General features: G+C 41.0%; 1 protein-coding gene across 1 annotated transcript in view; it reads right to left on the reverse strand.

The window, feature by feature from the left end:
- ptprt (protein tyrosine phosphatase receptor type T) overlaps nucleotides 1-23,591 on the reverse strand; it is a 1,408,195-nt gene that overhangs the window by 37,762 nt on the left and 1,346,842 nt on the right. Inside the window, exon 24 of the mRNA XM_060836083.1 lies at nucleotides 16,051-16,167. Within this exon, the coding sequence (XP_060692066.1) occupies nucleotides 16,051-16,167 (117 nt within the window). The remainder of the gene's footprint in view (nucleotides 1-16,050; nucleotides 16,168-23,591) is intronic.

The following is a 23,591-nucleotide window of genomic DNA, read 5'->3' on the forward strand; positions in this document are numbered from 1 at the left end:
AGAAGGTAGCGATAGGTGTTTCAAGATGGGGGTTGATAGTGATAGTTTGGAATGGATAGGTGGGAAGGAAGATGGAAGATGGGACAGTTCAAGAGGGCAGTGCTGAGTTGGAGGGTTAGATCCGAATTAAGGTGGGGGGAGGGGAGATGAGGAAACTGATGAAATAGACATTGATGCTAGCTGGTTGGAGGGTCCCATGGTGGAAAATGAGGTGTTCTTCCTCCAGGCATTGGGTAGCTTGGATTTGGTGTTGGAGGAAACTCAGGACTTGCATGTCCTTGGCAGAGCAGGAGGGAGAGTTGACGTGGTAGGCCACAGGGTGGTGGGGTTGTTGGGTGCGTGTGTCCTGGAGATGTTCTCTGAACCATTCTGCAAGTTGGCATCCTGTGTCACCAATGTAGAGGAGACCACATCAAGAGCAATGGACACAGTAGCCAGCAGCCCCCACCTTCATCTACTTATCACCTTTCAAGCTACCTTCCCCCACCTCCACCCCACTCCCATTTATCCCTCAGACCCCTTGCCCCCAGCCCCCTCTCCCAACCACATTCCTGATGAGGAGGTTATGCCTGAAACGTCAACTCTTCTGCTCCTTGGATGCTGCCTGACCTGCCATGCTTTTCCAGCAACACAGTTTTTGACACTGATTGAGCCTTTACAGACCTGATTGAAGTAGAAGCAATTATAGATAAAATAAATAACATGGATTAAACTCGATACCAAAGTAACTTGAGCATTTTGTAACAACCCAGTCATCACTTCACATTTTTCAGGAACCTCAGCCGAAATTTGACCAACGTACAGGTCATGGGTGTTAGCGTATCTCACAAATGAGATGTGATTGTTCTTATATTGTAGAAAATAACAAAGCAAAATGTGGATGTTTCGGGTGTTCAATTCTGCTACTGAAGTTTTTGTATACTTCAAGTCATAAAAGTGATTTGAACCAGTTTGAATTAGTATCTCTATTACCATACAAACACCTAACTTGTGAGTAAACCATTTTAAAAAAAGAATGTTTATTGGGTTTGTCATTTTTTGCAATATAAGGACAAGCACTACTACTTTGTGATACATGATTACACCCACTATTTTGTGTTTATGTTGCCTATGGGTGCTTCTACTTTGATCAGATGATTGTCCGTAAAGGTTCAATTAGGCTGAGTGCTCATCCAGGGAATATGGTGTAATGTGAGGCAGAATGCTGCAATGTTTGCTGTCTGGTGACCATGTTCACCATGCCGAGACTCCGACATTGTTGTCCACAAACCAATGCTTGGGTAGAAAATGATGGCACATTGTATGTTGTTTTACTTGTAATGCGAAAGTAAACATTCTTCGGAAAGCAAATACATTATTTCAGACTGGAGAAGAGAAACTGAGGAGGAAATTTAAAATTCAAATTCAAATTCAAAATCATGAGATGTTTCTACATGCAAATAGGGAGAAACGGTTCATGGTTGAAGAAGGATTGATAAACAAAGGCACTGGAGACATGCGTTCTTTAATTCAAGGTAAAATTGAATAATTTGGAGAGGAAGTGTGGCCTACTATGAAATCTGCCTGGAGACTGGTTGGTCCCAGAACAGAGATCTAGATAAAAATGCAATGAAAATAAGGAGATAATTTTAACACCTGCACACAAAGGAGGAAACAACGGGTCTTGCTGCACACTGACTCATAGACTCTCACAATTGGTCACAGAGATTTAGTGAATAACATCAAAAGGAAATAGAGTCACAGAGATGTACAACACAGAAACAGACCATTTGGTCCAACTTGTCCATGATGACCAGATAACGCAATCCAACCCAATTCCACCTACCAGCACCAAGCCCATATGCCCTCCAATCTGTTCATATACCCATTCAGATGCCTTTTAAATGTTGCAATTATACCAAACTCCAACACTTCCTCTGGCAGCTCATTCCACTCATGCACCACCCTCTGCATGAAAAACTTGCCCCTTAGGTCTCTTTTATACCTTTTCCCTCTCACACTATACCTATGCCTTCTAGTTCTGGACTCCCCCGCCCCAGGGAAAAGACTTTGTCTATTCATCCTATCCATGCCACTCATGAGTTTATTAACCTCTATAAGATCACCCCTCAACCTCCGACACTCCAAAGAAAACAGCCCTAGCCTATTCAACGTTCCCTACAGCTCAAATCCTCCAACCCTCGCAACATCCTCGTAAATCTTTTTTGAACCCTTCCAAGTTTCACAACAGCCTTCTGATAGGAAGGAGACCAGAACTGCACGCAATATTCCAAAAGTGGCCTAACCAATGCCTTGTACAGCCTCAACATAACGTCCCAACTCCTGTACTCAATAATCTGACCAATAAAGGAAAGCATACCAAATGTCTTCTTCACTATCCTATCTGCCTATGACTCTACTTCCAAGGAACTATGAACCTGCACTCCAAGGTCTCTTTGTTCAGCAACATTCATTGAACCATACCATTAAGTGTGTAAGTCCTACTAAGATTGGCTTTCCCAAAATGCAGCACCTCATATTTATCTAAATTAAACTCCATCTGCCACTCCTCAGCCCACTGGCCCATCTGATCAAGATCCCCTTGTAATCTGAGGTAACCTTCTTTGCTGTCCACTATACCTCCAATATTGGTGTCATCTGCAAACTTATTAACTATACCTTTTATGCTCACATCCAAATGATTTATATAAATGATGAAAAGTAGTTGACCCAGCACTGATCCTTGTGGCGCTCCACTGGTCTCAGGTCTCCAGTCTGAAAAACTATCCTCCACCACCACTCTCTGTCTTCTACCTTTGAGGCAGTTCTGAATTGAAATGGCTAGTTCTCCCAGTATTCCATGAGATCTAACCTTGCTAACCAGTCTCCCATGGGGAACCTTGTCGACTGCTTTATTGAAGTCCATACAGATCACATCTACTGCTCTGCCCTCATCAATCCTCTTTGTTACTTCCTCAAAAAACTCAATAAAGCTTTTGAGACATGATACTAAAACAAATCAAAGAATTGCAATGCTGAAGATCTATGACATAAACAGATTGCTGAAGAAACTCAGCAAGTCTGGCAGCATTTGTTGAAAGAAATCAGAGTAACCGTTTTAGGTCCAGTGATGACTCTTCTTCAGAACTGATAATAGCTTGGAATAGACAATATTTATGCTGATGATAGGAGATGGGATGGAAAAGGAGTGAAGGGATAGTTGGAGATGGAGTTCAGAATGACATAAGGTTAGGCAGACAGTGGTTTGAATTATAGTAAGTCAGGCAAGGTAAAAAGCTCATGATGGGGTGAATGAGGAGGTGAAAATGGGCTGGCTGTGCTGAGAGGAATCCATGTGATGACAGGGTCTGGTTGGGGGCAAGGGGAGAGCTGCAAAGGACATGGAATGAAGTGTTTAGGTTTTAAAATTATTGAGTAAAAAATGAGGTCTGCAGATGCTGGAGATCACAGCTGAAAATGTGTTGCTGGTCAAAGCACAGCAGGCCAGGCAGCATCTCAGGAATAGAGAATTCAACGTTTCGAGCATAAGCCCTTCATCAGGAATCGGCTTATGCTCGAAACGTCGAATTCTCTATTCCTGAGATGCTGCCTGGCCTGCTGTGCTTTGACCAGCAACACATTTTCAGCTTTAAAATTATTGAACTCAGTATTGAATCCTGGAGGTTGCAGTGTCCCATAAAGGAAGATGAGAGGCTACTTTTCCAGCTTGTACCGAAACTCGCTGAAGTACTGCAGCAGACCTGAAGCAGAGATGTTGGCTAGGGAGTACAGTGGTGGGTTGACATGGCAGGTAAATACTGATATGTCAAGCAGAGGAAATGGACTGTTTTTCACCAAGCTGAACAGACAAGGCATGTGGAAAATCAAGGACAGGAGAGGGACTAAAAGTTAACTTATGACTGGATGTCTTTTTTGAAAAAAGACTGAATGTCAAAACGTTTACGAAAAGGATACTTGACCTGGTGGGGCCAGTGAGAGAAAATCCTGCCGGAAGCTTGAAGGAGATTGCAACTTCATAGACAAGACTACAACTCTATTAGAAGTGTTGAATGGTAGAAAAATGTGATGTGATGTGCGGTCTTTGATTGCATTGAGTAGTTAAAGCACCTTCTTTGCACTTTAGTCTAAGGTGCTTACCAAACATCGCTTAGTTGATGTTATTGAGTCAGTTTAAATGGCGAAACATGGAATCTTGACAAAGGATTCTTTCTTTGAATTACTGGGAAATAATGTGCATAATCTTATTCTGGTTTGAACAGCAAGGCTGCTGCTGAGATTTGTGGCAGAGTCAGAAGAGAAGTTTGACGAGACCTATCTTGACATCAGGAGCATGTTGCTCGATCTTTAATGCTGTTCTCAAGTCACTAGGCATCAGAATTGCCAATTAAAGGGGATTATTTCTAGTTAAATGCCTTGTGAACAGCACAACCTGCCTCACTGGAATTCTATTTCCTATCTTGTCTAACACACTAAACAAGCTCAATGTCAAGAAATCTTTACGTAGAAATCAAAGCAGATTCCTGGCTATTTCTACTCACTGCTCGCTTCTTAAGATCTCCATGTTGGACACTGGGCACCAAAATCTCAAGGTGCAGTCAACAGGCATCAGCCATATGCACCCACATCCACAAACATTGTCATCCAACAAATGGGCAGCCTCTATAAATTCTCATTTCACATTTCGATCCATTACAGAACACCTCTGCACTTTAATGCTACACCTTGGGCTGCTCTGTCAACTTTCATTGTAAAGCTGCAGCAAGGAGACAGTACTCAAGGACACACACCCAGCTCCAGCACTGGACTAGACTTTATCTCTGGCCTGTTCATTTGCTGCCACAGTGCTCACTCATTTTGAGCCTAACTGGACATTCACAGCATCCCTGCCTTGCTGTGCCTTTGCATGCTTTGCCTCCTCAACCTGAGCTATGAGGCTCGTATTATTTCTGTCTTGCCTGTACAATCAGTGTAGACACAAAGCTCAGAAGCTTTTCATGGATGTCAGCAGACCTTGGCCAACTCAAGAGGGATGGTCTTCACTCAGGGGACTTGGCACAGTTAGTCAAGGGCAGATCCAATACCAATCTAGAGGCTTGGGCACAGCCAGTCAGCCTCTCAAAGTGGTTAAAGTTAGGATCCTCTCCACATAAGGGGTGAGAAGCCAAACATCAGGCAGCCTACCACGATCTCAACTCCTATTGCCTTACTGAGGGCTGCTTTCCTCCTGGAACGAGAAAGAGGCAGGTACTAAGGGATATAAATATGGTGGGCACAGCTGCTATTTTTGGTGCATGTGGGGAGGTGTCCTGAGTGACTGGGCAGTGCAAAGGGCATGCAAGGTGAGTGGGGTCACAGTTTGTGGTGGCTGAAGCTAATTGAGGAAGATGAGAAAAGTGGAAGTGAGAGTGGTGGAGCACAAGCCTTGGTGGGACATGATTATAGTGGCAGACATAGTGTGAAGTATCATAGAGAAAGTAATGATACTGGTAGGGTGGAGGACTGCTGGGCATTCCTTCAGGAAGCTGACCGTGCATGACCCCACATGGCATCCTCGGACCAGGTTGGCCTGTTGTGAGCAGTCCACTGCTGTTCCCAGAGGAGGAAGACATCTTATGTCTGCATCACTCCATCTATCAGGTCTCTACACACAAAGCAGGGTGACAATTTCTCCCTGTCTGCTAGGTCCAGGTAAATGTTAAGAACCATGCAAGGCAGCTCTGACTGACAGTGCCTTCTCTGGGTACACAATGGGTTTGTAAAGGTGGCACAGGCATAAGAGATGCTGGCGTTTTGGCAGATATCCAGTGACTGACGTGTCATTCCAGTGTTGTTGTGTGGTAAAGTGGGGAAGAATCCGAGGTGAGGGCCTTCATAGAGGCAGATGTCATTAGTGAGGCACATTTGGTGAAATATGGCAAGAAAATCTTGTTCAAAGTCATGGTGCGAATCCCTTTGAAAAACTCAATGTAACTCGCACCAAAAACAAAGGACAAGATCAGCTTGATATCTCTATTTTTCAAAAAAATCTGTAAACAAATCTTAACAGTAGAAAGTGGTTAGAAACTGGAATTCAGTGCTTAAGAGTGTGGTAGAGAATTGATAAGAGAGTTAGAGAATTATCTGAGAAAGAATGGCAGTGACAAGATAGGAGAACAAGAGTGGAGAGGAACTAGTGAATTAGCACAGATACAGCAGACTGAATCACCCTCTTCTGTGCAGTAACCATTCTATAATTCTCTAATGAATGAAATATGTGAAGACTCATAGAGTCATAGAGATGTACAGCAGGAAACAGACCCTTCAGTTCAAGCAGTCCATGCCGACCAGATATCCCAACCTAATCTAGTCCCATTTGCCAGTACCCGGCCCATATCCCTCTATTCCCTTCCTATTCATATACCCATTCAGATGGTTTTTAAGTATTGCATATGTACCTGCCTCCACCACTTCCTCTGGCATCTCATTCCATACACATACCGCCCTCTGTGTGAAAAAGTTGCCTCTTAGGTCTCTTCTTTATCTTTCACCTCTCACCTTAAACCTATGCCCTCTAGTTCTAGACTCCCCCACCCTAGGGAAAAGCCTTTGTCTTATGCTATCCATGCCCCTCATGACTTTATCAACCTCTATGAGGTCACCTCCGACGCTCCAGGGAAAACAGCCCCAGCCTATTCAGCCTCTCCCTATAGCTCAAATCCTCCAATCTTGGCAACATCCTTGTAAGTTTCTTCTGAACCCTTTCAAGTTTCACAACATCCTTCTGATAGGAAGGAGACCAGACCTGCATGCAATATTCCAAAAGTGGCCTAACCAATGTTCTGTACAGTCACAACATGACCTCCCAACACCTGTACTCAATACTCTGACCAATTAAGGAAAACATACCAAACAACTTCTTCACTATCCTATCTACCTGTGACTTTACTTTCAAGGAACTATGAGCCTGCACTCCAAGGCCTCTGTTCAGCAACACTCCCTAGGACGTTACTACTAAGAGTATAAGTCCTGCTCTGAGTTACTTTCCCAAAATGCAGCACCTCACATTTATCTAAATTAAACTCCACATTTTATTTGAAAAGGTTCTTTTGCACAATATTCCTTTAAGAACAAAGTTGGCTGGGGTAGTCTGAAATTGGATTAATTGGTGTGACATCATTCAGCTACAAGAGATGTAACCTGACGTTGCCATGGAGAGGAACAGCTAAGATGCAAATGTTAAATAGAAAGCTAATTGTAAGAGGCTTGGAGTCAACCCATATTTTCTGTTTGATAATTCAGCAGATAATAAAAATGGTTGTAAAGAAGAAACAAAAAGGTTCTCCCTGAACAGAACAGTTTTGTGGTTTGGAGCATTCAAATAGATCCAGGTCTTGAAGCAGGTCTCTGAGTATAGACAGGATGTTGTGTTACTGTGTGTGTTTTACAGTCGGAAATAACAGAGGACTGAACACAGGAAGGGTAATGGACTGTTGATTGAATAAGTGTTGAGAGTGTGTTGCTGCAAAAGCACAGCAGGGGCGGCAGCATCCGAGAAGCAGGAAAATCAATATTTCAGGCCAGAGCCTTTCATCAGCACTCTCCAGTATCTGCAGACCTCACTTTCTCCTCCCTGTTGATTGGATAAGACCTATTACTGCTGTTATAGCATTACCAATGTCCACCAAACCATTCTAAAAGTTCAGAGAAGTGACACTCTGGGAATTTTATCCCAGCACCTCTGTGGTTACTCAAGTGAGAGATGGTGGATAGTGCTGTGAAGGATTTTTCTATTCATTTGTGGGATATGGGTGTCGCTTCCTGGCTAGCATTTGCAGGCACCATTTATCACTAGTTGCCCTTGAGAAGGTGGTGAGTTGATTATTATTATTATTATTACAATTATTAATGATAATAATACCATGACTATTTGAGAACTTGGTTTCGAAAGAGGAGGAAGATGAATTTTACTTTTCCAGATTTATAAAGACACGACTTCTTTATAGGTCAGAAAGACATTTTCAACATTGAGTTCAAAACAGCATCTATTAAAAGTCATATGATTTCAATCAGCTACTTAGGGAATAATAGGTGAGGAAGCTTTGCTGACGAGCTTAACCACCACGGAGAGAGACAACAGGAGCCAGCAGTAAATATGCTGGGATAGGAGGAAGCTCGCAATAGCAGGGGGGCTGTTATTAGTAGTCTCTAAGCAGTCAGGACAGGGAGAAATCCTGAGGTGCATAGATTCATGAGAGAAGAAAGCTCCAGAAGCAAAAGGCTATTGGGGTGCCAGAGAGGAAAACATCCTACAAAACTTCTCATTTAAACAGTCTTGAATGGACATTCACTGAACAAAATACCATCAAGCAAATACACATCAATTTGCCAAAAAGAATCTGATTATAGCTATGTCGGCCGAGCAACAATCTTTAATGTGGAGACAGGGTTGACTCTTCATTACATTCTTGTCAAATGTAGCATCAATTTTGTAATTCTGGAGTGTAATAAACATTTACATTCTATCGTTAAAAGTACACTAGCAGCTTCTTGTGAATATGTTAAGCCTGATCTCTACTGTAAACAAAAAGAAATAACAAATATATGGTCGACCAAGCCAGATTTCACTCTGCAGTCTGACCTGAGCAGTAATACAATCAGCTGGAATCAGAACAGTCGACACGAGCTTTGATTTCAATGACATGTTGAGTGATGTTGGATGGAATAGACCTGTGGTGAATGGGATTCAAAGACTAAAATTATTGAGCAGTAAGCAAGGAATCCAACGTCATTGATGCCAAGTTGCAAGGACTATGAGAATGCATATACTCCCACAATGGTGCAGGAAGTGATGTGAGTGCTTGTAATTTCTTGAAGCATCTCTGATATCTATTATTTAAAGTGAAGCATGCATTTTTATTTTAGTTATGCTCCCTAAATGAATTAATTTTTGAATTATCTCAGTTGAGAGTTAACGTTTTGTGAATTGAAATCTTGTCCATCAGTTTCCTTTGGACTGTCTTTTTAAAATTTTATCTGCCTTTCCAGGGCATTTGACAAAAAACTATGGATCCATGAAAGGGGAACTCAAATGTTAGGAACAGTGTTCAATGTGCTGAAGTTAGATATGTGCAGAAATAATAGAGGAGGCTGACATAAAATGTTTGTCCCTTTATTGACAGTGACATGTCTAATTAAAGTCTAATAGCACAACATCTAACTTGATAGAACTCTCAGATATTGGACATAAAATGTCGCATCAGTGCAGATTCAGCTAATCAGTGCTAAGTGGGGTAACTCCCTTGTAACATTGTAATGAAATGTCTGCACTGTATAAAGAAGAATCTTAATTGGGCGCAACATAACTGAAAGAGGGATCAAAATTTACCTTTTTATCACTACTAATCATTTATTCCAGCTGCTATTTACTCATGTGATAGACACTGTTAGAAAGATCATTGTTGATAAAGCAGTACTCAATTCATAATCACACAGCTCATGTTGCTACAAAGAGATCTTGGTGCCCAGACCTTATGCTGACTAAATGACAAGAGAACAGAATATTAAAATTCCATTTCACAAGATCCCCCTGGGGAAAACCAACAAATAAGACATACAAACGCATATGCAACTCAATTTACAGCATCTCCATCCCGGAATTTCCAAGACTGGTATTATATACGGTCATTTGTTTGTTGATTGGAGACAGACCTGATGAAATGTTCAGCCATGCAGGTATGATCTATGCTGAATTAGTTAATGTCAGCAAGAAAAGCTATTGAGAAGTTGGAATTGAGTTCAGCATACTGGAGCTGCTGGTCTAATCTTTATCTATTGACAATCTTGATGAAGTGGTTCAAGAGCTTAGCAATGGCACACTTAAGACCATTGGACTTAGGACAGAAATTAGATCATTCAGCCCATCGAATCTGCTCCATCATTCAATCATAGCTGATAATTTTCTCAACCTCCTTCTCCCACGTTCTCCTGGTAACCCTTAATCCCCTTGAGACTCAGGAACCTATTAATCTCTGTCTTAAATATACTCAATGAACTGGCCTCCACAGCCTTCTGTGGCAATGAATTCCATAGATTCACTACTCTCTGTCTGAAGAAACTTCTCCTTATCTCTGTTAGAAAAGGTCTTCCTTTTACTCTAAGGCTGTGCGCACGGGTTCTAGTCTCTGCTACCAATGGAAACATCTGCCAGACGTTCGCTCTGTCCAGGCCATTCAGTATTCTGTATGTTATAATTAGATCCCCTCTCATCCTTCTAGACTCCAATGAGTATGAACCCAGAGTCCTCAAACATTCCTCATATGTTAAGCTTTTCATTCTTGGGATCATTCTCGTGAACCTCCCCTGAACACACTCCAGAACCAGAACATCTTTCCTTAGATATGGGGCCCAAAATGGTTGAGAGATGGTTGAGAGCTCCAAGTTCCTAGCAGTAAATATCCTAGGAGTTAAAAATCCATTCTGGTCCATCCAAGTTAATGCTACATTCAAGAAAGCACTGCAATGCCTCGACTTCCTCAGAAGGCCAAGGAAATTCTGCGCAATCACAATGACTCCTACCAATTGTTGTAGATGCACCATAGAAAGCATCCTATCCGGATGCATCACAACTTGGTCTAGCAACTGCTCTGCCAAAGACCGCAAGAAAATACAGAGAGTTGTGAACACAGCCCTGTCCATCTTGCAAACCAGCCTTCCTTCCATTGACTCAATCTCAAAATATACCCCTGTGATTTTGATCGGTGCTAGGTCCACTACTTTTCATCATTTATATAAATGATTTGGATGTGAGCATAAAAGGTATAGTTAGTAGTTTGCTGATGACACCAAAATTGGAGGTGTAGTGGGCAGCGAAGAAGGTTACCTCAGATTACAACAGGATCTTGATCAGATGGGCCAATGGGCTGAGGAGTGGCAGATGGAGTTTAATTTAGATAAATGCGAGGTGCTGCATTTTGGGAAAGCAAATCTTAGCAAGACTTATGCACTTGATGGTAAGGTCCCAGGGAGTGTTGCTGAACAAAGAGACTTTGGAGTCCAGGTTCATAGTTCCTTGAAAGTGGAGTCATAGGTCGATAGAATAGTGAAGAAGGCATTTGGTATGCTTTCCTTTGTTGGTCAGAGTATTGAGTACACGAGTTGGGAGGTCATGTGGCGGCTGTACAGGACATTGGTTAGGCCACTGTTGGAATATTGCGTGCAATGCTAGTCTCCTTCCTATCGGAAAGATGTTGGGAAACTTGAAAGGGTTCAGAAAATATTTACAAGGATGTTGCCAGGGTTGGAGGATTTGAGCTATAGGGAGAGGTTGAATAGACTAGGGCTGTTTTCCCTGGAGCATTGGAGGCTGAGGGGTGAGGAGCATGGATAGGGTAAATAGACAAAGTATTTTCCCTGGGGTGGAGGAGTCCAAACTAAAGGGCATAGGTTTAGGGTGAGCGGGGAAAGATATAAAAGAGACCTAAGAGGCAATGTTTTCACTCAGATGGTGGTATGTGTATGGAATGAGCTACCAGAGGAAATGGTGGTAGCTACTACAATTGTAACATTTAAGAGGCATCTGGATGGGTATATGAATAGGAAGGGTTTGGACGGATATGGGCCAGGTACTGGCAGGTGGGACTAGATTGGGTTTTGGTATCTAGTTGGCATGGATGAGTTGGACTGAAGGGTCTGTTTCCACGCTGTACATCTCTATGACTTTATGACTCAATCTGTACTTCCTGCTGCTTCAGGAAAGCAATCATCATAATCAAAGACCCCTCGCAGCCTGCACACACCGTCTTCCATCCACTTCTGTTGGGCAGAAGATACAAAAGTTTGAAACAGCGTACAAACAGATTTAAGAACAGCTTCTTCCCTTCTGTTATCAGACTTTTGAATAGACCCCTCATACAATAAAGTTGACAAAGTTAAAAATTACACAATGCCAGGTTATAGTAGAACAGGTTTATTTGGAAGCACTAGCTTTCAGAGTTCGGCTCCTTCAATAGGTTATCATAACTACCGGTATTGGGAAGATGTGTGGAGTCAGAGGAGATAGGGGAAGCACTTAATTAATATTTTTTGAAGTATTCACTCTAGAAAATGACAAAGTTGTCGAGGAGAATACTGAGATACAGATTACTAGACTAGGTGTGATTGAGGTTCACAAGGAAGACGTATTAGAAATCCTGCAGAATGTGAAAATAGATAAGTCCCCTGGGCCGGATGGGATTTATCCTAGGATCCTCTTGAAAGCCAGGGAGGAGATTGCCGAGCCTTTGGCATTGATCTTTAAATCATCATTGTCTACAGGAATAGTGCCAGAAGACTTGAGGATAGCAAATGTGGTTCCCCTGTTCAAGAAGGGAAGTAGAGACAACCCCGGTAATTATAGACTAGTGAGCCTTACTTCATTTGTTGGTAAAGTGTTGGAAAAGGTTATAAGAGATAAGATTTATAATCATCTAGAAAAGAATAATTTGATTAGGGATGGTCAGCACGGTTTTGTGAAAGGTAGGTCATGACTCACAAACCTTATTGAGTTCTTTGAGGAGGTGACCAAACAGGTAAATGAGAGTAAACCGGTTGATGTGGTGTATATGGATTTCAGCAAGGTGTTCGATAAGGTTCCCCACAGTAAGCTATTGTACAAAATGAGGAAGAATGGGATTGTGGGAGATATAGCAATTTGGATCAGTAATTGGCTGGCTGAAAGAAGACAGAGGGTGGTGGTTGATGGGAAATGTTCATCCTGGAGTCCAGTTACCAGTGGTATACCATAAGGATCGGTGTTGGGTCAACTGCTGTTCGTCATTTTTATAAACGACTTGGATGAGGGCGTAGAAGGGTGGGTTAGTAAATTTGCAGGTGATACAACTCGGTGGAGTTGTGGATAGTGAAGAAGGATGTTTTAGGTTACAGAGAGACATAGATAAGCTGCAGATCTGGGCTGAGAGTTGACAAATGGAGTTTAATGCGGAGGTGATTCACTTTGGTTGGAGTAACTGGAATGCAAAGTACTGGGCTAATGGTAAGATTCTTGGTAGTGTAGATGAACAGAGAGATCTCGGTGTCCAGGTACACAGATCCTTGAAAGTTGCTACCCAGGTTGACAGGGTTGTTAAGAAGGCATACATTGTTTTAGCTTTTATTAATAGAGGGATCGAGTTCCGGAACCTTGAGGTTATGCTACAGCTGTACAAAACTCTGGTACGGCCGTACTTGGAGTATTGTGTACAGTTCTGGTCACCACATTATAAGAAGGATGTGGAAGCTTTGGGAAGGGTGCAGAGGAGATTTACTAGGATGTTGCCTGGTATGGAGAGAAGGTCTTACAAGGAAATGCTGAGGAATTTGAGGCTGTTTTTGTTAGAGAGAAGAAGGTTGAGAGGTGACTTAATAGAGACATATAAGATAATCAGAGGGTTAGATAGGGTGGAAAGGGAGAGCCTTTTTCCAAGTATGGTGACGGCGAGCACGAGGGGGCATAGCTTTAAATTGAGGGGTGATAGATATAGGTCAGATGTCAGAGGTAGTTTCTTTACTCAGAGAGCAGTAAGGGTATGGAATGCTTTGCCTGCAACGGTAGTAGATTCGCCAACTTTAAGTACATTTAAGTCGTCATTGTGCAAGCAAATGACCGTACATGGAATAGTGTAGGTTAGATGGGCTTCAGATTGGTATGACAGGTCGGCGCAACATCGAGGGCCGAAGGGTCTGTACTGCGCTCTAATGTTCTATGTTCTATAACCTGGTGTTGAGTGATTTTTAACTTTGTCCACCCCAGTCCAACACCGGCTCCTCCACATCACATTAAAGTTGAACTTTCTCTGAACCTTCTCTAGCAGCTGTCCCACCACATTCTGCATTGCTCAAATACCCTTATATACTTAGGTAAGGTATGATTTACCTGGATAGAACAAAAAAAACAATACTTTTCACTGTATCTTGGTACATGTGACAATAATAAACCAAATCAGATCAAAAACTGAACTCCCAAAAATTGTTTACTGACTTCAGTCGTCTTCAACTACACTAATATCAATTGGGATATGAACAGTATAAAAGCCACAGAGGGTACAAAATCTTGGAACTACATTCAAGATAATATTTTAGTTTTAAGAAAGCTGGGCAGATGAATGGAGCAACAGTGGGTGACTGTTTTGGAGACAGCAATAAGTGCAATACGATTAGATTGGTATCATTATGGAAGAAGGACAAATTTATCAGAATAAAATTTCTATGGAGGGGAGGACACATTTAGTGAAGCTGAGGGATGATCTTGTGAAGGTAGATTTGATACAGCTACTTGAAGGAAAATCAATGACAACTCAGTTGAGGCATTCTAAAAACAAAGTATCTATAGACACAGTGCAGACATGTTTTTACATCGAAAAAATATTGTCCTGCCAAATTTAGAGCATCCTGCGTATCCTGAAGGATACAAAGTGAAATAAAGTAGAAAAAGAAAGATTATGACTGACACAATTTTTTTAATTCTATAGAAAGCCGAGAACATGGGGAGAACAGGGGTAAAGTAAGAAAGGAAATTAAGAAAGCACATGAAGGATTAGAAACAATTTTGGCTGGTAAAATCAAGGAAAATCCAAAGATGTGTTATCATTACATTGAAAGTAAGAGGATGACTAAGGAAAAGGTAGGACCTATCACATGTATATAGTAACTCATGCATAGATGCAGAAGATATGGGCAGGAGCCTTATGAAGTACTTTATTTTCACAAAGAAAAGGGATAATGCAAACATACTAATTAAACAAGAGAAATGTGCACTACTACGTATGAGAAGGATAATGCAAGAGAAAGTACTGGAGAGATTGACATTCTTAAAGGTGGATAAATCATTAGGGCTAGCAGGATTGTCACTCACGCTAATAAAGGAAGCCCAGGATTACTGTCTAATCCTTACAAGACACAGCTGAGTTACCAGAGGATTGGAATTTTGTGAATGGTATACCATAGTTTAAAAAGAGTGTGAGGGATAGGCCAAATAATTAAAAGCCAATTGATCTGATCTTGGTGGTCTGCAAAATATTCACATCATTTCGAGAAAAGTAGCAAACTGAATTTAATTCAGAAAGGTGTGAGGTGATCCATTTGGGGAGGACAAACAAAGCAAGAGATTATACAATAAATAAAAGGATATTGGAAAGTATAGTGGAAGTAAGAGAACTTGAAGTACGTGTTCATGGGTCCTTGAATATAGCACGGTGGGTAAACAAGGCTGTAGAAAGCAAATACAATGGTTTACTTTGTTGTATGAGGTATAGAATCCGAATGCTGCAGCATAATACTGGAAGTGTACAAAATACTGGGTAGGTCACAGTTGATATTGTGTCCACAGAGGAAATTTAAATGATTATTGCCGAGTTTGGAAATTATAGCTATGAGGAAAAAATCAATAGGCTAGGTTTGTTATCCTTAGAACAGAGGGTGCTGGCTTAACTAATGTGTACAAAATTAATTAGGAGCCTCAAGTAGACAGGGACAGTTTGTATCTCCTAACTGAGAGTCCAGCTACTAGAAGATTGAAAGATTCAAGAGGACATGAAGAAAAGCTTCTTCACCCTGAAGGTGATGAGTTTCTGGAATTTGCTGCTTGACTTGGCCTAACTTTGTTTAAAAGGGACCGGATCTGCAAAGCTATGGACCAGGTCCTGGGAGGTAGAACTAGAATGGCTGCGAAACTTTTTTCTCGGCCGCACAGGTATGATGAGCCGATGGCCTCTTCCTGTGCCATAACTTTGCTATGCCTCTACGTTTTCCATCATTAAAGAATGAATTTTCCTAGTATTGTTCCACAAGAGGGCAACCTAATATATCAAAACCAAGTATTACACTGTCAGTTTGAGTGTGCCACAAAGGAAGTATTACTCGGTATCAGTTTGATTATTTTATTCGCCGGCATTTATTCAGTGTATCAGAAGTACAATGTACAAAAAGATTACAGAGTCCATTTTCACTGTACTTCATTGCAGTGCATTTTCATTTCAGACATTTCAGTGTAGTTATGGGCTTTCAACATCAGGCTCAAACAACATGAACTTTACATACCTTTTGAACTGTGAAAGTCCGTATAACATACTCTGCTAATGGCTCTGTCTCCACAAGTGTCACTTTAATGTCTCCATACAGCTCAGTATCATCTGGCCAATATCTGCAGCATTTCACCTGGTACAAAACAAAAAGAAAAATATGTGCTGTTTGAATTAACAAAAAGAAACATTCATGCAATGGCTGCTAAGAGCTAAGTCCCTGAATTTCTAGATATTAACGAAAAAATATCAGAGTGTATGAGCTGGTATCCTGTGGCATTGACATGTGGGCCTACAGTCCATTTCTGATATTTAGCTGCTAAAATGGAAACTTGTTTCTCTTAGTCACTACTTAGGGGTTCCCTCTTGAAGTCTAGCCTAAATGGGCATATCAGAATATCACAGAGCATTAATCCTGTTTATGTTTCTGTAGATTGGTAGTTAACAGTGAATTCTGTATCCTGTTCTTGGTTATCAAGCTTGGAATCCCCTCAGCGAGTAAAAGGAAATAAATAATATACTGTGCACTGATGCCCTCTGGAGACCTCATGCAGTCTTGATAATTAGTTTCTATCAACCACGGGTAGGATAAATAATTTCTCCACCCATTTCATTTTTTCCCACGTCAACTCAGCCTCCTTCTGAATCCATCCTCGGGGAAAACAAAAACTATCCCCCTGTTGACTTCTGATTGCAGTTTCAAAATCCCAACTCTCTCACCTTTGCTGCCCATCTACCAGAATATTTGATTGATTTGTTCAACTGCATCCTCCACCTCCACTTTTGATGCCCTTTCTCACAAAAAAAATCATTACCCTCTCTCAAGCTGCCTGTTTTCTCCGGTATACCCCTACCTCCACTCCATTAAGTACAAAGGATGCACACTTGAATAGATATGGTGGATAACTAATTTAACCATTAATTGCTTGATCTGGCTGAACCGTATAAAGCACAAAAGAGTTAGACTATCTCCTGCTAATGATCATCCAGAACGAAAAGATAACTCTTGCCTTCTTTTCTCTCCTGCAAACTGTCCTCTTAATCCCCTCTTCAAAGTTTTCTCCCGCAGTGATGAGCATAGTTTGTCAGTAAATCTGAGGCCATCTAATCTGCTGTCTCAGTGTTGTCATTCTGTAACTCAAGTCCACCCAATCAAAATATCTTTAATACTCAACCTTACCCTAGCCTTGAACTCCAACTTGCTCTATTTTATTTCTCCCCTATCTTGCTTCATGCCCTCTTGAACTAAGTTGTCCATGAGACTCAGTTCCTGTTCCCTTCAACCTATTTCATCTAAACTAGTGACCACCCAACTTTCCCTCCTGAAGCCCATGTGAAACAATATTTCTAATGGTTTTTTTCTCTTCCCCTTTTCATAATGATAGTTTTCATTATCTCTCTTCTAAAATAAATAACAGACTTGGACTCCACTATGTTTGTAATTCACCATTCCATATCCAACATATCTTCCCTCTCCAAAGTGCTTGATGCGTTGTTAACTCCCATGAAATGCAGTGTTTGAATCTGTGCAATAAGGTTTCCGCCCTTCCCAAAATCCGAGCAATTAGGGATGGGAAACAAAGGCTAACTTTGCCAATATTGCCAATAACCCTTGAAAAAAACTCAACAATGAAAGAAGTAAACTCTCTCTTCTCTGTACTGTGAGGGTGTAAGGGTCAGAAAGAGTTAATATTGAGGAGTGCTTTATGCACTCTCCACCATGATGATGTCATGTGGATTTGTGGGCACAGCCACTTAGGATCTCAAAGGAATAAGGACTAATATCCAGATCCTCCTCCTAGTCTCCATAACTTTCATATCTGTAACTGTGGCTAAAAATAACTATTTCTTGTTCAATACTACAGCCTCTTTATAATTCCAATAGTGAATGGTTTTCCTCAACCATACTAGACAGCCAAGCCTGTAGTTCCTGATGTTCTAAACAGGATGACAAGATCAAACTGACCACACGGTGATGTGTGGACTCAATTGCACATGCAACATTCTCTTTGATCTGTTTGCAGTCTTTGACATGGGTGACCACACCATTTCACTCCAATATCTCTATGCTGAGTCTAGCCGCTGTGACTGCTCTCATGTGGTTCCGAATCATTTTCTATCTAATTGTAGTCAGAGTATTATTTCCAGTTGCTTCTCCTCTTCTCTTTCACCTGCACCATTATCTCAGGTGACCCCAAGGATCTTTCCCTAATCCCACTCATCTATTATTGCCCTCCCGTGACATTATGTTAGGGCACAACATCAATTTTCACAAAATATGCTGTTGTGAACAGCTCTATCTCTGCTGTTTCTCTTGACTCCTCTACTATGATTAAATGATCAAACTGTTCACCTGACATCCAGGACTGCAGGAAAGCAATTTCTTCCAATTAAGTGCTGGATGGTCTGAAGCCATTAAGACATAGGGGTGGAAGTAAGGCCATTTGGCCCGTCAGTTTCACCTTCAAGCTCTGTTCCCTCTGCTGTCTCTATCTCTCACAATCCAAAATTTGCATCCAAATCAGTCTGTTAACAACTTTGTTATAATTGACCCAAAATGTGCTCCAAATCACATATCTGTGTAATCACTAGAATTGCTTATTTCCATCTCTGAAACATTACCAGACAATGCGCCATCTCCCAGCTCAGGTTGTCTGCTGCTGAAACTTTTATTGTGTCGTTGTTACGTTCAGACTCATTTATTTCAGCGCACTGCTGGTTGGCTGCTACATTCTACTCTCTGCAAAGTAAGGTCAGCCAAATCTCTGTTGACCATTTAAAGAGATGAACTTAAGGGATAATATCTTCCACTGGGAAGGTTACACTGTAGGAAGACTGGTTTAAGACAGAGATGAGGAGAAATGTTTTCTCATAGAATTCATGAGTCTTTGGAACTCTGTTACTCCACAATTGCTGGAAGTAGAATCCTTTAATTTTTTCAATGCAGGGTACAAAGATTATTGATAAGCAAGGGGGTGAAAAGTTCTCAGGGGTAGACAGGCACATATGACAATCAGACCAGCTATTATTGAATAGTGCAATAGGTACAAGAGGCTGAATAGCATCTTCCTGCTCCTAATCATATGTTCACAATGTATTTTCCATGAATACTGAACTGAATCATGGATTCACCCGACTAATACTCTTCAGGCATGGCTAGATCTTTATTCTTCAATGTTTATAGCTTATATTATTTCCTTTCATCAATTGTTCTAAAACTGTAAATTCAAACTAAGCCAAACCAATCAAAAACACTCACATTAGATTACTCTTTTCACAGTTATGGATAAATAATGTCAAAACGCTACTTCACATAGTCTAACCATAAACAACATCCACTTAACCCTCACCTCTTTCCTTGCTGATTTACATTGGCTACTGTTCCAGTAATGCCCTAGTTTTGAAGTTCTCATCCTTATGTTCAAATCCCTCCAAGATGTCATTCCTCCAGACTCACAACCATGTGAACTTGCTGTGCTCCTCTGATTCTGACCTTTTGCACATTCCTGATTTCCTTCACTCAGTCATTGATGGACATACTTTCAGTTGCTTAGGCTTTAAACTCAGAAATTTCCTCTCCTCTTTGCCTCTCTAACTCTCTCTCTCCTCAGTGAAGCCATTCCGTGTTCTTTCAGGAAATCTTTGGTCACCTATCCCATTTTCTCTTTTGGGGGCTTAATGTTAAATTTTGTACAGTACTGTTCTGGTGAAGTGCCTTGGAATGTTTTAAAATGATAAAGAAACTTAGCAAACCGAAGTGGTTGTGAAGCTCTTGACTCTCAGCTGACAACATAGCATAGGTAAGTGAAAATAATTTCTACAGGAGCAGTCAGAGTGAATGTTAAACAGAACAGCATGGGTATTTTAAAGCTTAAATTGAGTGAGGCTTGTTACTTTTCTCAGTTCCAGCTTGGAGAATTACTAGAATCAATCACTGGAAAATAGGGCATACAAATTGGGCATATTACTCTGCTCACCACACCCTCCGCATTTCTGATAGCAAAACTTCACACTTTGAAACTTACAATACAAACTTTAAGAATCTGTATTTCTATACCACTGCCCACCTTCTTAAAACACCCCAAGCTTCTTTGTTGAGTTAGCTAAAACTGAAGTGCTGTCATTTTTGAACATTAGCAGTGAATTTGCATTCACAGCCATGAGTCAGTCACATGTTCAATAAATTGCGATTTTCTGTGAAAAGGAACATCTCTTGACATTTAATTTATTTCTATACCATGCAATTAGTAATTAGCCTTGCTAATCAATTTAAATAAAAATATTCAAACTGACCAAATGTAATTCATTCATGACTTTCAGGACCTCGGTTGCAACTCTGCCTGATGTAAACATTGGAACAAGAAATCATGGCTAATCTGGTTGTGGTCTCCTCTCTATTTTTTAGTCTCTCCCTCTTTCAACTCTCTGTCTATCAAAAATCTAACTAACTCAGCCTTGAATAAATGTAAAGACCCAGCCACCGCTACCTTGTAGGGAAGAGATTTTCACACTTTACACATGCTTTGAAACAGAAGAAAATAGGAAACCTTTTATTCTGAAAATGTTTCCCCTAGTAGAGTCTCCTCCATGCCATGCCCACTATCCAATCCCCTGGAGATTTTGAGTGTTTCAATAATATAATGCTCATGTTTTAAGAATGTACACTTGCTAATTCACACCTTGTACCTCTGACAATACTCACCCCCACCCCCCACCATTTGCACTCCCCAGACAATGCTCTCCTTTGCTCTTGTACCCTGATATTGCTTACACTAACTCTTATACCTCTCATTGCTTATACCTCTCCCTTGCACCCCAATGATACTCACCTCCCCAGATCACAATGTCTACAATGATTCTCTTCCCTCCCTCATATCCGAAACATACTCATCCTCAGTCCATCACCCTTCACAATGCTCACGTTCACTCCTCCCTGAACCTCATTCCCTCACTTATAAGACTATAAGACCATAAGATCATAAGACATAGGAGTGGAAGTAAGGCCATTTGGCCCATCGAGTTCACTCCACCATTCAATCATGGCTGATGGGCATTTCAACTCCACTTACCAGCATTCTCCCCTTAGCCCTTAATTCCTCGAGACAACAAGAATCTATCAATCTCTGATAATTACAATTAACATGACTTTTTTTACTTTCTAATGGAGATGGTAAGGAGAGTGGGATGAGAATGGGTCTGCTTTAGTTTCCTATTCAACCTGATCAGAGATATTACGACTGTCCTCTGGAAAAGGTGGGACTCGAAACCAAGGTCTTTTGGCTCAGAGGTAAGGACACCAACACTGTGCCACAAGAGTCTTATGTCAGTGATCACTTGCCTTCTGGCTCACCATTCACAATGCCTGGCTCAGTCCAGGTGATGTCTCAAAAGTTTGCATTCTTGGGAGGTATAGTGGGACGGTGGTGAACTGAGAGGGAGGGTAACAGCCTAATTACTCAACGGCTGAAAGTATGAGCAAAGGTTCAAGAATCTAAATGCAAGCTGATAACTTCAGGGTGAGCATTTACCCCAAAATTTAGACAAAGAACACAATATATTATTGGATATTTTGCAATGAAAGATATCTTTATTGGGTGATAAGGCTAAGTCAATAATTCACCTATACCCACTCCTCAGAAAGGGCATAAAACAAGAGATTTTGGGAGGTCTTATACAATTGAAAGTGCCAAGAATCCTCCTATGGTAAACCCATGCCAATCACCTTATGTAGTTGAGATGCCCTGGGGACATGAGGGACTGAGAAGAAAAGCGAATAAGGAACTGTTTTTGCATCTTACTTATCATGGCTATTTATTTTCACTATGTAGCCATACACAGTATCTTCAACTCTAAATGAACTCAACATACTCAATACATTGGTTGTGATCAATTTGCTTGATAATTATTATCAACAACAGATTGTGCTTAAATTCAAATTAAATTATTGTAAAGGTTAAAATTCCAACACAGAAAACTGTTCAAGCAATTGTCAACAAATTCTCATTCTATCTAGACATTAGGGTGGGTATGAACAATGTCACATACTGTTCAACATCATGTATGGATGGTATAAATAATAAAAGTCCCAGCAGAATGCATATGCATAATCTATAAATAAGGGCTAATTTATGTGCTGCAGTAAATTGATGAGTATAGGGCAAGGCTAATGGGGCAGCTAACTAGAGAATTCAGCAGGGCATTTTTCAGATTGCTTCTCATTATCATTGAGTTGGAGAACCACTAAGACACCGTTTTGGGAGCAGTAAATAAGATAGTGCTGCCTTCAAGAGTCTGAACTAGCAGCTGAAAAGGATAGGGAATTTGTATGTGAAAAGCAACATGACGAAGGATCTAGTGAGGAATTCAAACCCTGCCACTGTAACTATGGAAGATTTAAAATTAGTGAAAATGGAAAAACAAGTAGATGTCAGAAAAAATGCATCTTATAATAGTTTAAAAATGTGTTGCTGGAAAAGCGCAGCAGGTCAGGCAGCATCAAAGGAGAAGAAGAATCGACATTTCGGGCATAAGCCCTTCAGGGGCTCATGCCCGAAATGTCAATTGTCCTTCTCCTTTGATGCTGCCTGACCTGCTGCGCTTTTCCAGCAACACATTTTTTAAGCTCTGATCCCCAGCATCTGCAGTCTTCACTTTCTCCATCTTATAATAGTACACAGGTATAGCTGACAGCATATGTCGACCCATTAAGTATCATTCTAAATGTCTAGCTCCATCCAAAGTTAAAGAATTAAAAACAGGAACTGGTTCTAGCTGAGCGACAAAGGCAGTACGTTTGATGGGAGCTCTGACAGCCAGGATTCATATCGGCCAGAATGTTGTAAAGGATGTTTAAGAAAGACTAAGCAGACGGCACCATTAGCTGGATCATATGAACAACAGGACAAGGCCACTCAACCCAACCTATTTCCCCACTCTACATCATGGCTTCATTTTGAATCCACTATTGTCCACTTTGGTGAAGGAGGGGAGAGGTACAAAAGGGTGAATAAAAATCACTCTTATTTTGAGATGTCTCGAGATTAAATTGAAAAAGAAATTGGGAAGAATCTACGAATTCAATTGACAAGACATTTAGAGGTAATTTGTTTTCCATAGAGATGTAACATAGATGCAAGTATTGATCTAGATTCACAACATAACGCAATAAAAGGTGACTGATCCACTTACCAACTTAAATCATGAAAAGGTTATATTTAATGTTCAGGGAATGTGAGGAGATTGGAACAAAAGTAAAACAAAAAAAGTGAGTGCGCTGCCAAGCAGAGCAGAATGAGAAAGTGAATTGAAGGATCACTAAAGCTAAGAGCTGGGAAACATAGTTTTCTGTCACTAGAAAATGCATTGATGACAGTGAGGTGAACTGCTCTGGGACTTAGGAGTATCACCGATCAGAGAAGACAGCGGCAGTGAGCGGTGTTCTGAATGCACAATAAATATGCTGCTTTAACACCAAGACGCCACTGAACAAAGATTAAAAGTTCCCAAAGGAAAAATAGGAGAGTAGGGCCTATAACCGCAAGGTATTATAGCACACAGTCA

This window comes from Hemiscyllium ocellatum, chromosome 15, assembly GCF_020745735.1.
Source record: "Hemiscyllium ocellatum isolate sHemOce1 chromosome 15, sHemOce1.pat.X.cur, whole genome shotgun sequence".
In the NCBI taxonomy this organism is placed as follows: Eukaryota; Metazoa; Chordata; class Chondrichthyes; order Orectolobiformes; family Hemiscylliidae; genus Hemiscyllium; species Hemiscyllium ocellatum.